The following is a 12,543-nucleotide window of genomic DNA, read 5'->3' as shown; positions in this document are numbered from 1 at the left end:
GGCCAAGTCTTCGTATTCGCCTTGATATTGTCCCATGTTCTTTACCGGTACACTCTTCAGCATTCTCGGATACCAGCCATCTTCTACGTCGCATACCCTCGGACAGGGGATGCATTCTTGAAGAACGTATTTTGAATCTTTAATCTGGTTTAGGCTTTTTATGATTGATAAGCTCGAGATGAGTATTAGCTCTAAGTAAGGCTACATCGTGCACGGGATGAACAAGGTCACACATGCAGAAAGGTGAAACATGAACAAGGCCACAAGGCCCTTTTTATACTGTTAGTCAAAGCCTAGCCTGAATACATTCGTTGACCGGGCGATCAATCATTCCACAGTGACCAGCCTTTCCATTTTTCGAATCTTTCACCCATCCAAGTCTCATGAATTCGTAAAAGATTTCATCATCCCACGTGCAATGCTCCGTGCCTCTCTCATCCTTCTCGCATTTTTCATTTATTTTGACGGCTAAATTTTTCCTTCGCAAAGTATCTCGAATTGCTTCAACCTTCATCCAGTTCTTTTTCCATGGAAGACAAGTCTCTCTGTCTTTTGTCATTTGCGGGGGATCGCAGTATTGATGAACAACGATGCGAGTTTCATTGCCCATGAATGCGGGGAAGTGTTTTCGCTGTCTTTCGGGCACTTGGATGATTTCTTTTCTCTGGAAGTTCCATTCTTGCGTCGTATCTCTGATGCATGTGAAGGGGCGTTTTTCTTCTCCAGTCGATCGGACCCACGGTTCGAATTTTTTGTTGCTGTCATCAAAGTGACTAGCCACCCACGATGGGTTACAAGGATTTTTAAAAGCGTATTTCTTCGGCTTGATATCCAGGATACTTCCAAGCTTGTTGTTCTGATTGTACCATCCTTCGAAGCCGTCCTGGACGATGTTAGCTATCCAGACCCGTTCAGAGTGTAATGCAGTCAGTGATGTTACTGCTTTCATTCGAGATTGTATTTCCTTGGACAGGGGTTTTCTTTCTTTATTCAGTTGAGGATAGATTTCTCCGATCGGGACGTTTTCAAATGGAAGAGCGAGCCCCTGGGAGGTGCAGGAATTAATCGTGCTGTCGATTTCAGATTCCATGGTCCCCATGAGGAAGTAGCAATAATCTCCGGAAGATTGAACCACTTTTTGTTCGGGCGATTCGTTTATCATGCTCAGAACTTGCGCGTAGACCTCATTTACCTTTTCCAAGGATTCATTGCGAGCTTCATCCCAAGTTTGTTTTTTATCCCTGTAATATATCTCTAGTGATCGTTTCTTGATGAATCTATCAAGGCATTCTTCCTCGCTTTTGCTTAGGTCCAATTCTATTGCAAAACTTCCCGTTAAAAGGAGAAGGGTAAACCTAACGATCATTTCAAATGAACATGGAAATAAGAATAGCGGCGTTTATACGAAAAGAAGTGATAGGGGATCAGTCGTGCGTGCTGTGTTGATCAAATCAAGCGTAAAAAGTTTATATTGGCAGCGATAATTATATTACCGGTATATAATTTTTGAAAGGTTTGAATTTCAGAACATTCTCTCTCGTTCTAGAAAATTCTTTTGCTAAGTAGAAGCTTTATACAGTCTTCCGTTACTTTACCTTTGTGAGAGGCCTTCAAGTGAGCCGACCGCAAAAACCGCTCTCCATGGAACCATCATTGTTCTCAAAAAGCTCACCTGGCGCCTCGGCACCTTGATTTCTATCATTCAAGAGTTGATCTTTCCGAGGCAAGATGATCCCAGAATTTTCAAAGTAAGACTTTTTCAATGGTCTTTTCGATGATTTTCGTTCAGAAAGACATACTTTATCCTGTCAATGATGGTAACATTGATGAACACGGGAGCGTTTATTCTGACGCTGGTGAATTATTTCAATGTAAAGGAAACTGATACACCATTGGCCAAAATGGGCTGGACTTGGCTGCAAACTGGCCCGGTGGTGACATACGCGTAAGTAACTAATTTTTTATTTTTGGCAATATTCTTTTTAGACAAACAGGATTCTGGTACCCGATTGAAAACTGGCCTAGATACCCAAAGGATCGGCATAACAATAAAAACAAATCATCATTTTCTTTTTTCTTGAAAAGCCGTTGAAAGAAATGGTGGACGAAAGTAAAACCAACTCAAATTTGCATTTTTGCCTTTTCGTCCGTTGCTGTAATTTGTCACTATCTCGTCGCACTTGACCTCCCTGAAAAGCCCAGAACGACATTTATCATCGTTTCTGTTCTTCTTTCACTCTCCGGAACTATTTCATGGGTCGTGGCTTCCAGTGGACAGAGAAATGAATGGTAAGATAACTAGGGTATCAGTGATACCGTATCACAAATTATGTTAACAATAATCTTAGTGAAGAAAAATGCGCACCGAAATCGAAATCCGACGTAACCGTAATTGAAACATAATTAAGAAGGCATTCTCCTTTCATTTTTATAATAAACTTTTATTACTGCAATTTTTATTGAAGAAAGAAGATTTTTTTGTCATGATGAGTTATTACTAGTTGTCATTTTTTTCAGTCCAGATCGGCTTTAATCGTCTTATTCAATCTTTATTCTTGTTCATTACATGATTCCCATAATAGAAAGTGAATCGACCTTGTGCTCTTTTACATCTGCTAAGACTTTTCCTGCGACGGTTGCGAGCACTTCCGCCTCGCATTTGTTCATGAAACTAAGGAACTTGTCGAGACCAATGTCAAGGTTGTTCGAAGCGAACGCCTTGTCGAGACAATCGTTCAGCATCATGTCGAATCTGTCGACGTTCTCGTGGGGCCCGTAGTTGCGCTTTTTGAAGTCGACCTTGTGCTGTTTGTCATGGTGGCCTCCCTGCATTGCCCGGATGAAATCGCCGTAGAGGCCCTGGCCTAGAAGTAAATTTTTAGTTACTCTTATTTTGTCTTGGTTGCTTGAAATTTAGGTCTTTTCCTTACAAGAAACAAGACAGAATAAAAATGCGACAATTTTCATCTTTCGAGAGGTTAAATTTAAAAGAACTTTCACCAATTTATACTTGGCACGAATATTATTAGGTATTCACCGCTGAAAACTTGACATTTCCAAGACGCGACGACACGAATCGTACGTCTTTACTTTTTTCGCTAAATGATTAGTTTTGTTCATCTTTTCGTTGATTCTTGTATTCAAATTATGTCAACTTGTGTCAAAGATATTTCCCCAGCTAAAAGTAAAGTCCTGAGGAGCTAGAGGCTCTTGAAGTTGGGAACTTGACAAAAATTTAGTACTTTTTCACAAAAGGCACCCAAAAATTCAAATTTCCGAAGTTGGCAAGATTTCGGGACTTTGGAGGTACCTAGATGCCCTCAGGGTACAAGATCTCCCCCGGTATCAATAGTCAAAATGATCCTCAGCTTCTGGGCTTTCTAAAATTGTATTATATGCTTACTCTGCTAAGCGCAAAGAAATGCTCAATTATTTGTGATTTCCCCTGTTAATAACTTTATACTTTGGTACACCTGTTTATTCAAGTTTCGAGGGCCCGTTGGCAGCCGAATAAGCACGTGTAGCATTCTTAAAACACTTACTGACAGACGCACTTGCCACGGTTAACCAATAAAGTGTTGTGTATTATTTATCTACTCCTTCTAAAGTATATATACAACGAAACTTTTTCAGGGCTCACAATCAAGTTAGAACTTAGAACGAAAAATGAAATCTTTTTCCTCAATTTTCCTTTTCTTCACATTTGCACATTCTTTTTCTCGTCATGGAAATCCTAATATCTACGATTTAAATGGAATGTACATCAATTGCATTGGTAAATCAATTTTACAAAACTAAAATTTCATTGAAAATTTATTATTTTTTAGCAATGACCAAAAGGTACGACCTGAAAAAGATGGACATGGCGGGCATTGAGAAAATCTGCAACTTGGTCCTCGCAACTGAGATTCTTCATCAACAAGAAGTGTATGTAATAAACTTAAAATTAACGGTCTTGAATTCTGTTCTTTTTTCAGCGAGCTGGAAGAAACAATAGAAGATTTGACAAAGGAGCATCACGAAGGGAGCGAAATGGGATTTATTGGAAATTTTCTGAAATAAAATTTTGAAGAAATCGAATTCAAATTTGATTTACTCTAAGCCTTTCTTTGCGGAACCATTGATGGGACCGATAGTAATAGATTTTATAGTGAATTGAATTGTTTATACAGAACAAGGACAGCTCCGAACCCCCCTAAGCGATTCCATGTCATTTCACTCAAGTAAAAATCCCAAGAAAAAATTTTTTCGAAAAGTCGAATTTTGATCCTAGAGAGTTTTTAAGAGAAAATAATGAGGAGAAGTCTTGATAATTTGGTTTTAAATAGCTTACTTTTGATGTTATTGCTTGTTGCGTCAATTGGTTTCGATGAGAGGTAATTTATTTTTAAAATTTAACTAAATAGCAGCAGTTTCAGTTTCTTCTTGGAGGAAAAAGTTCCAAGAAAAGAGAAAACAGTACGAAAGAATTCAAACAAATGCTCACCTGTTGATAAAATTATCTTTTTGAAGACGCATAAAACTGCCTCTTCGACCATGCAAAATATCTTTTTTCGCAACGGTCTCAAGAATCACCTTCCGATAGGGATTCCGATCGGTCGAAAAAACCGATTCAACTATCCAAGGTCTTTTAATCCGTCTTTTATTCGACCACTTGAGAACGGAAAAACTCCAAAGATCATCGCAAATCATCTTCGAGCATCCGAAAGCCTTTACACCAGCATTTCGAATGCAAAAACCATCACCATCATTCGTGATATCCCTGGCCTCTACGAAAGCACCTTCAGTTATATGAACGACATCACGACCGCGTTTCAAGAAGCTGGCTCTCTGGAAGAATTCTATTCAAATCCGAAAAAATACACTGAAAAAGATTATCCAATAAACAAGACGATTTGGCACGAGTCCGATTTGAACCTCGTTTTTCAACAGAATCACATGGCTTTCGACCTTGGTTTCAATCACTTAGACGAAAATGCAATAGAAGAAGCGCTAGAATCGATGGAAAACAACTTCGATCTTGTCCTTATTTCCGATTATTTCAAGGAATCGATGGTTCTCCTCCGAAACGAGCTATGCTGGAGCTGGGGCGATCTCCTTTACTTTACCAACAATGCGAGAAAAGACAAGAGATCACTTGATGAAAATTTAAAAGAAAAAATGAGAAATTGGAATTTTTTCGATACCGCTATCTACGACCGTTTCAACAAAACATTTTGGAGAAAAATCGAGAGACTTGAAAATTTCGAAAATGATCTGAAAGAACTAGAAATGAAATTAGATGAGATACATCGAACATGTTTGAAGGATAATGATCTCGGACCGACGACTAAATATAATGGGCTGAAAATGAAGGGTTTTCAGCTTTCTGAAGAAGGGAAAAGGAACGAGACTTGTCGACTCATGGTGATGCCAGAATTAGAGCTCGTTGATTTTGTGAGAGAAAAACAGTGGAGTCAATTGGTTTAGTGAAATTCTGCAAAAATACTTAATTTTCAATAAAAATAATTGTTAAGTCAATGATGGCAGAAAAAAAGAGCAGGATAATTTATCAATTAATTTCTCAACATTGAAGAGAAGCGCAATTCTTCGGAATAACAGCAACTTGAACACCTATTCCTGGTGGCCTCCGGTTCGTATAATTCGAGGAAGACCAGCCCTTTTCGGGATCATAAATTTCGAACGAGTCGCCTTCTCCATCGTCGCCATCGAATACATAGATTCGGTTTGCTGATAAAGCGACGCCGACGGAAGATCGCGCAGAGTTTAGAAACTAAAAATGAAATAAAATTTTGACCGCATTTGATAATGTCTTTCAACCTGAACGCGTGTCCATTGCTCAGAGGCAAAATCAAATTGTTCACAATCTCGCATCGTGGTGGGGCCGTTATCACCGCCGATAACCCAAAGCTTTCTATGATAGACCAGGCTTCCGTGATCAGATCGAAGACTCAGCATTGGCGGAGCTTTCGTCCATTCCTTTCCGTCAAAAACTTCCATGGAATCAAGCCATTCCTCACCTCCATTGCCGTAGACAATTCCTCCAGTAATATATATTTTTCCTCAAAGCAAACTGCTGCTGCAGCGCTTCGAGGAACTTGCATAGCAGGCACTTCTTCCCAGGCGTTATTTTTTGGGTCGTAACATTCGTTGAGGGCTGATTCTTTTCCATTTTCACCAAACACATAGATACGGCCATTCATAACTGTGCATGCCGGCCACAGTCGGTCCGAGCACAGCATATTAGCAACGAATTCCCATTTGTTCGTTCGAGGGTCGTATCGCTCTACTACGTTGGAATCGTTTCCACCTAGCGCGTAGATCATTCCATTCAAGACAGCTACCGCATAATTTTGACGAAACCGCTTCATCGGTGCCATTGGCTCACATTTCTTACCGAAACTTTATTTATTCTATTAAAAGAATGACTCTACCTTTGAGTAAGCATCAAACCGAACAACCATATGTTGTCCTTTATAGAAGTCGGGGGCATTGTCATAAGAATCAAAGCCATCGGCCAATGTAGTCAGAATATAAATGTCATTCTCCAAGTGAGAGCACCATCTCGTGGTTAATAGTTTGCCTTCGTTACATGTTTCTTCAACATTCTCCTCGGAAATCTTTCGCTTTCGGTTGTTTTTTGCATTTGGGTTAAGAGCATTATCTATCAACGCTCGGCATTTGGCGTTGCTTGAAATCAAATCGACGGTAAGGACATCGTCGCGAAGACATTCTGGAGGAAGTAGGTGCAAGCGAACTTGGCTGAGCATTTCAAAAATAAGCTTTGCCTCGCAAGATTGATTCGCCATGAGCCAGATTTTGAGGGCAGCCCACACAGTCGCCTCTTGCTTGACATACAGATCAGACGAACCAAAAATGCTCATTACTGAAAAAAATAAGCCTTTAATAATGAATTTGCAAAAAAGCTGACTTTACCCAATTCAGCAGGCGCGCTTGTCCAAACAGGAAGTCGAAAAAAGTCAGAAAAGTGTCGGTCGATATATTGCCGAGCTCGAAGCGCCAAATCGGGGCGAAAGATCTGCTCTGCTAGTTGCAAGACATCGAGAACATTTTCCGAATTCAAGTGGTTCTCAATAAAATCGAAGCAAGCTGTGATGACTTGTTCCATTCCGAGATATTGAGCCACAATGAGTACCGACTGAACGGTTTCATTTGTAAGTTTGATCTCGCCAGTATAAGCCCATGCAATCACTAATTCATCGAATTATTATCCGAAATTACAAATTGAAGTGATACCTGAGGTGATTGTCGTTGGATCTACTCCTGGAATCTCAACTGAGATTTCATCTCCCTTTTTCCATGATGACATTAGTCGTGTCTCAAAATACGGAATAGCCGAGGCAAGGACGAGTTGATGGGCCTCAAATACAAGCGGGCCAGATTTGATGACAACGTCGATTGCTTTCGACTCTTCTCGGAACTTGGCAAAGCGATTGAAGCTAGACGAAAACAAGGAGGACTTATGACAATACACCTCGAACGACGAAGCCATACGTTTTCTTCTTTCTGGCAGCAGGAATCTGGATAACGAAAAATCGGCACTAAATGCTTTTGAAACAAACTTCTACATTTTAGTGTCTAGAGATTTTCAATAAAGTCGGTCAAAATGATGTCAATTTTCGAGTATTTCTTTAAAAGAAGCAAAGCATTTCGTGTATAAAATACTGCAAAAATACTTTATTTTCAATAAAAAATGGATGTATCAATGAAGGCAGAAAAAAACGTAGAAATAAGATCGCACATCAGTGATTTCTTAGAATTGTAGGGAAGCGCAATTCTTCGGAATAGCAGCAGCTTTAACACTCATTCCTGGTGGCCTTTGGTTCGTATAATTTGAGGAGAGCCAGCCGTTTTCGGGATCATAAACTTCGAACGAGTCGCCTTCTCCATTAACCCCTTCGAATGCAAATATTCGGTTTGCCGACAGAGCAACGCCGAGCTAAGATCGTTTAAAGTACAAAAACTGAAAATAAAAATTGGATCGGCATAGCCGATAGCTTCCTACCTCAACGCGTGTCCATTGTTGAGAGGCAAAATCAAACTGCTCACAATCTCGGATCTTACCCTGACGGTTTTCACCGCCAATAACCCAGAGCTTTCTATGATATACCAAGCTTCCATGATCAGATCGGACACTCAGCATTTGCGGGGCTCTCGTCCATTCCTTTCCGTCAAAAATCTCCATGGAATCAAGCCATTTCAGGGCTCGCAGGACGGGTTCGCCATTAGCCAGATTTAGCCTGTCAGAGTACAGTCGAAGTTGTCACAAGTTCGCTGGCCAGCGAATTCTAAAATAAGTTTTTTAAAGAGTTTGAACGTCGGCTGTTTCCATACCAGGTTGAGTTTGCTGCTCGAGTTTTTCTTTATCCTCGGCTTTTTTCTCCGTTTCTTGTTGCAGTTCTTCTGTTGCGTATTTGGATTTGATTCGGTTGGACTCGGCGTGCGCTTCATTGTTCTTTGCCCTAAGTGACTCTTCTTGGGTGTTCTTGGCTTCGATCTGCTCGCGAAGGCGTTTTACTCCACTAGCATGGGAGGCGTGCTTACGTGCAGACTAATACTGAGGATTTTCGCTTTCCACCAGGTGTCTCCCCACTTTGCATAAACTCGATCGCCGGGCTTGTAAACAACGTTTCCATTATCATAGACTGTTGCCTAAAATTAAATAATCTTTAGACTCTAAAGTTTAGCGGATGCATAAATGTATAAATTATGCAAAAGTGAATCTTATGCAATCGTGTGAAAAGGAAATGAACTTACCCGTTGCTCCCGTCGTTTTTCTAAGAGTCGGGCTCGTCGTTTTGATCCTCTTCGATGCCTTCTTGTGCGCTGCTTCTAAACAAATTATTGATATATTCATTATACATATTTTTCTTATGGAATTTTAATGAAAGCTGATTTGGAAATCGGATTGTTTTGCATATTGCTTGTTGCTAAAAGCAAAGCAGACACACTTGCTTGGCTACTTGTTGATGACTGCATTTGGAAAATCAATGGGGAGCAAAACGTTAAGTAACTTTGAAGGGAATTTTCTCAAAGTATTCAAAATGTAGCTAAGGTTCTGACCTACTGTTTGAATGAATTAAGAAGATGTTGAGGTACCTGCTGTGTTTCGTTGCCGTTGGGCTCCTTAATATTAACGGCATTGGCCCCAGCAGACGGGAATAGTTGCGCGTGCTGTTCCCGCGATCCAAAATCCGCTCTATTGAACGTCTTCTTTTTTTTTTGTCCATGTTTCTAATTTAAAATTCGTTTACAGTTCTCGCGAAGAAATATCTTTTGTAAAAGAGAAAGACGAATGCGATAAGAGTAGCGAAAGTGAGCGTAAAGAGGTTGTTGCTGACCAAGTCGAGCACCAAAATCACTTTCTCAGTGTGGTCGGTCTTTTCGATGGTGAGCTTGGCGTCTTTTGGTGGCGGAAGCGAACACTTGACGCTAGCAAAGTGGATTCGTCACGAATCATTCGTGAAGAGAAAAACTCGCTTCCAAGCGCTTTTTTCAAGAATGCTCATTACTTCGAAGATAAATAAAGCTTAGTTTAGAACTATGACTGAACCTTGTTCGGCGGGCGCATTTTTCCATACAGGTAGTCGAAAAAAATCGCAAAAATAGCGATCAATATAATTGCGAGCTCGAAGTGCCAGATCGGGGCATAAGATTTGCTCTGCAAATTGCAAGACATCGAGGACATTTTCCGTACTCAAGTGGCGCTCCATGAAATCGAAACAAGCTTTGATGACTTGTTCACATCCTAGATATTGCGCAGCGACGAGAACGGATTGTACGGTCTTGTTTGAAAGCTTGATCTCGGCAGTGTAAGCCCACTCAATCACTTACTAGTCGAATTACTGTAAGAAAAAATAAATTGCAAAAATACCTGATATGATGATCGCTGGATCAACTCCTGGAATTTCTAATAGGATTTCATCTCCCTTTTTCCATGATGACATAAGTTGTGTCTCAAAATAAGAAATAGCCGAGACTAGGACGATTTGATGGGCCTCAAATACAAGCGGGCCAGATTTGATGACAACGTCGATTGCTTTCGACTCTTCTCGGAACTTGGCAAAGCGATTGAAGCTAGACGAAAACAAGGAGGACTTATGACAATACACCTCGAACGACGAAGCCATAAGTTTTCTTCTTTCTGGCAGTTAGAATGTCGATCACGAAAAACCAGCGATAAATGCTTTTGAAACAAACTTCTACATTTTATTGTCTAGAGATTTTCAATAAAGTCGGTCAAAATGATGCCAATTTCTGATTTTTTTTTGTAAAAGAATCAAAGCATAAAGTTTATAAAATACTGCAAAAATACTTTATTTTTAATAAAAAATGGATGTTTCGATGAAGGCAGAAAAAAGGTAGCAATAAGGCCGCGCACCAGAGATTTCTTAGAATCGTAGGGAAGCGCAATTCTTTGGAATAGCAGCAACTTGAACTTGTATTCCTTGTGGCCTCTGGTTCGTATAATTTGAGGAAGACCAGCCGTTTTTGGGATCATAAATTTCGAACGAGTCGCCTCGTCCATTATCCCCATCGAATGCAAATATTCGGTTTGCCGACAGAGCAACCCCGAGGCAGGATCGTTCAAAATTCAAAAACTTAAAAATTTTAGATCGCTTTTGGTAATGCCCTAAAACCTGAACGCGTGTCCATTGCTGAGAGGCAAAATCAAACTGCTCACAATCTGGGATCTTAGCGGGGCCAATATCACCGCCGATAATCCAGAGCTTTCTATGATAGATCAGGCTTCCATGATCAGATCGAACACTCAGCATTGGCGGGCCTGTCGTCCATTCCTTTCCGTCAAATACTTCCATGGAATCAAGCACTTCTTCAGGTTGACTGCTGTAGTGGATTCCGCCAGTAATATAGATTTTACCTTCAAAGCAAGTTCCTGCTGCAGCGGTTCGAGATACTTGCATAGCGGGCACTTCTTCCCAGGAGTTATTTTCTGGGTCGTAAGATTCGTTGAGGGAGGATTCGTCTTTGAGAGTTCCACCAAACACATATATACGGCCGTTCATAACTGAGCATGCCGGGTACCAACGATTGCAAAGCATACTCGCAACGAATTCCCATTCGTTCGTTTTAGGGTCGAATCGTTCAACTTCCTTCGAGTCCTGTCCACCTAGTGCGTAGATCATTCCATCCAAGACAGCCACTCCATAATTTTGGCGATAACTCTCCATAGGCGCCATGGATTCGCATTTCTTATAAATGATTTTATCAATTATTTCAAAAAAAAGTCAAGCCCACCTTTGAATTCGGGTCAAACTTTACAACAAGATGTTTCCACTGATTATAGGCACCCATGTCGAAATTAGAGTCGAGAGCATCGGCATATGTAGTAAGAATATAAATGTCATTCTCCAAGTGTGAGCACCATCTTAAGTCTTGTCGTTCACTTTCGTTGCATATTTTTACCATTCTGTCCTCAGAAATTTTTCTTTTACGGCTTGGTTTAGCATGTGGGTTCAGAGCACTATCTATCAACGCTCGGCATTGGGCGTTGCTTGAAATCAAATCGACGGTTAGGACATCATCGCGAAGACATTGTGGAGAAAGCAGGTGCAGACGAACTTGGCTGAGCATTTCGTGAATGAGTTTTGCCTCGCAGGATGGATTCGCCATCAGCCAGATTTTTAGCGCTGACCAGACTGTTGCTTCCTTATCGACAAGCAGCGTTTGTGAGGCAAGAATGATCGTTACTGCGAAAATCAGTTAACTTAGTTATGAACCCTGACTTTACCTTGTGCAGCCCGCGCTTTTTTCCATTCAGGTAGTCTATAGAAATCGCAAAAGTAGCGATCAATGTACTGCCGAGCTCGAAGCGCCAAATCGGGGTGGGAGATCTGCTCTGCAAGTTGCAAGACATCGAGAACATTTTCCGAACCCAAATTGCACTCCATGAAATCGAAACACGCTGTGATGACTTGTTCACATCCAAGATATTGTGCAGCGACGAGAACGGATTGTACGGTCTCGTTTGAAAGCTTGATCTCGCCAGTGTAAGCATACTCAATCACTAATTGATCGAATAATTCTTCCAAAAAACGAACTGAATCATTACCTGTAATAATAGTCCCTGAGTCGACTCCGGGAATCTCAAGATTGATTTCAGCTCCCTTTAGCCATGATGACATCAACTGTGTCTCAAAATATGGGAATGTCGAGCTAAGAATGATTGCATGGGCCTTATATCGAAGAGGGCCAGTTTTGATGACAACGTCAATTGCTTTCGACTCTTCTCGATACTTTTTAAAGCTATTGAAGCTAGACGAAAACAAGGAGGACTTATGACAAAACACCTCGAACGACGAGGCCATAAGTTTTCTTCTTCCTGGCAGTTAGAATACGGATCACGAAAAACCAGCGATAAATGCTTTTGAAACAAACTTCTACATTTTACTTTCTAGAGATTTTCAATAAACTCGGTCAAAATGATGCCAATTACCTGCAGAATTTTCATGCTCCTTGAACAATATTTCCGATTTTTTATGGAAGAAAGAAGAAACCGAG

General features: G+C 40.7%; 3 protein-coding genes and 1 long non-coding RNA gene across 4 annotated transcripts; 1 reads left to right on the top strand and 3 right to left on the bottom strand.

Annotated features, from left to right (window-relative positions):
• The first annotated feature begins 1,714 nt into the window (after positions 1 to 1,714).
• LOC145704829 (uncharacterized) lies at positions 1,715 to 2,132 on the top strand. The gene is made up of 3 exons (XR_014134501.1): positions 1,715 to 1,748; positions 1,790 to 1,945; positions 1,987 to 2,132. It is a non-coding gene; the product is annotated as an uncharacterized LOC145704829 (long non-coding RNA).
• A 430-nt stretch (positions 2,133 to 2,562) lies between these two features.
• Positions 2,563 to 2,967, bottom strand: LOC145701128 (uncharacterized). The gene is made up of 2 exons (XM_081778356.1): positions 2,931 to 2,967; positions 2,563 to 2,864 (listed from the first exon to the last, which is right to left on the bottom strand). Exons 1-2 carry the CDS (start codon positions 2,965 to 2,967, stop codon positions 2,563 to 2,565), a joined length of 339 nt encoding a protein of 112 aa, XP_081634482.1.
• A 2,596-nt stretch (positions 2,968 to 5,563) lies between these two features.
• LOC145704918 (kelch-like protein 18) lies at positions 5,564 to 7,513 on the bottom strand. Its single transcript, XM_081782380.1, is given in 6 exon segments — positions 5,564 to 5,773; positions 5,821 to 5,971; positions 5,974 to 6,392; positions 6,435 to 6,886; positions 6,937 to 7,212; positions 7,258 to 7,513. Coding segments are annotated over 6 exon segments (1,764 nt in total).
• Positions 7,514 to 10,412: 2,899 nt separating this feature from the next.
• Positions 10,413 to 12,364, bottom strand: LOC145704912 (kelch-like protein 18). Its single transcript, XM_081782375.1, has 5 exons — positions 12,095 to 12,364; positions 11,774 to 12,049; positions 11,281 to 11,732; positions 10,662 to 11,234; positions 10,413 to 10,622 (listed from the first exon to the last, which is right to left on the bottom strand). The coding sequence occupies exons 1-5, from the start codon at positions 12,348 to 12,350 to the stop codon at positions 10,413 to 10,415; spliced, it is 1,767 nt and encodes a 588-aa protein (XP_081638501.1). The 5' UTR covers positions 12,351 to 12,364.
• Positions 12,365 to 12,543: the final 179 nt, after the last annotated feature.

This window comes from Oikopleura dioica, chromosome PAR (assembly GCF_907165135.1).
Source record: "Oikopleura dioica chromosome PAR, OKI2018_I68_1.0, whole genome shotgun sequence".
Lineage (NCBI taxonomy): Eukaryota > Metazoa > Chordata > Appendicularia > Copelata > Oikopleuridae > Oikopleura > Oikopleura dioica.
This window is presented reverse-complemented; position numbering and strand designations above follow the sequence as displayed.

Coding starts and splice junctions, on each gene's coding strand:
- LOC145701128 (XM_081778356.1), bottom strand. CDS start 2,967: ATGAAAATTGTCGCATTTTTATTCTGTCTTGTTTCTT. Junction 2,865..2,930: donor TTTATTCTGTCTTGTTTCTT/GTAAGGAAAAGA, acceptor ATTTACTTCTAG/GCCAGGGCCTCTACGGCGAT.
- LOC145704912 (XM_081782375.1), bottom strand. CDS start 12,350: ATGGCCTCGTCGTTCGAGGTGTTTTGTCATAAGTCCTCCTTGTTTTCG. Junction 11,733..11,773: donor AAAAGCGCGGGCTGCACAAG/GTAAAGTCAGGG, acceptor TGATTTTCGCAG/TAACGATCATTCTTGCCTCA. Junction 10,623..10,661: donor AGCAATGGACACGCGTTCAG/GTTTTAGGGCAT, acceptor AAAATTTTTAAG/TTTTTGAATTTTGAACGATC.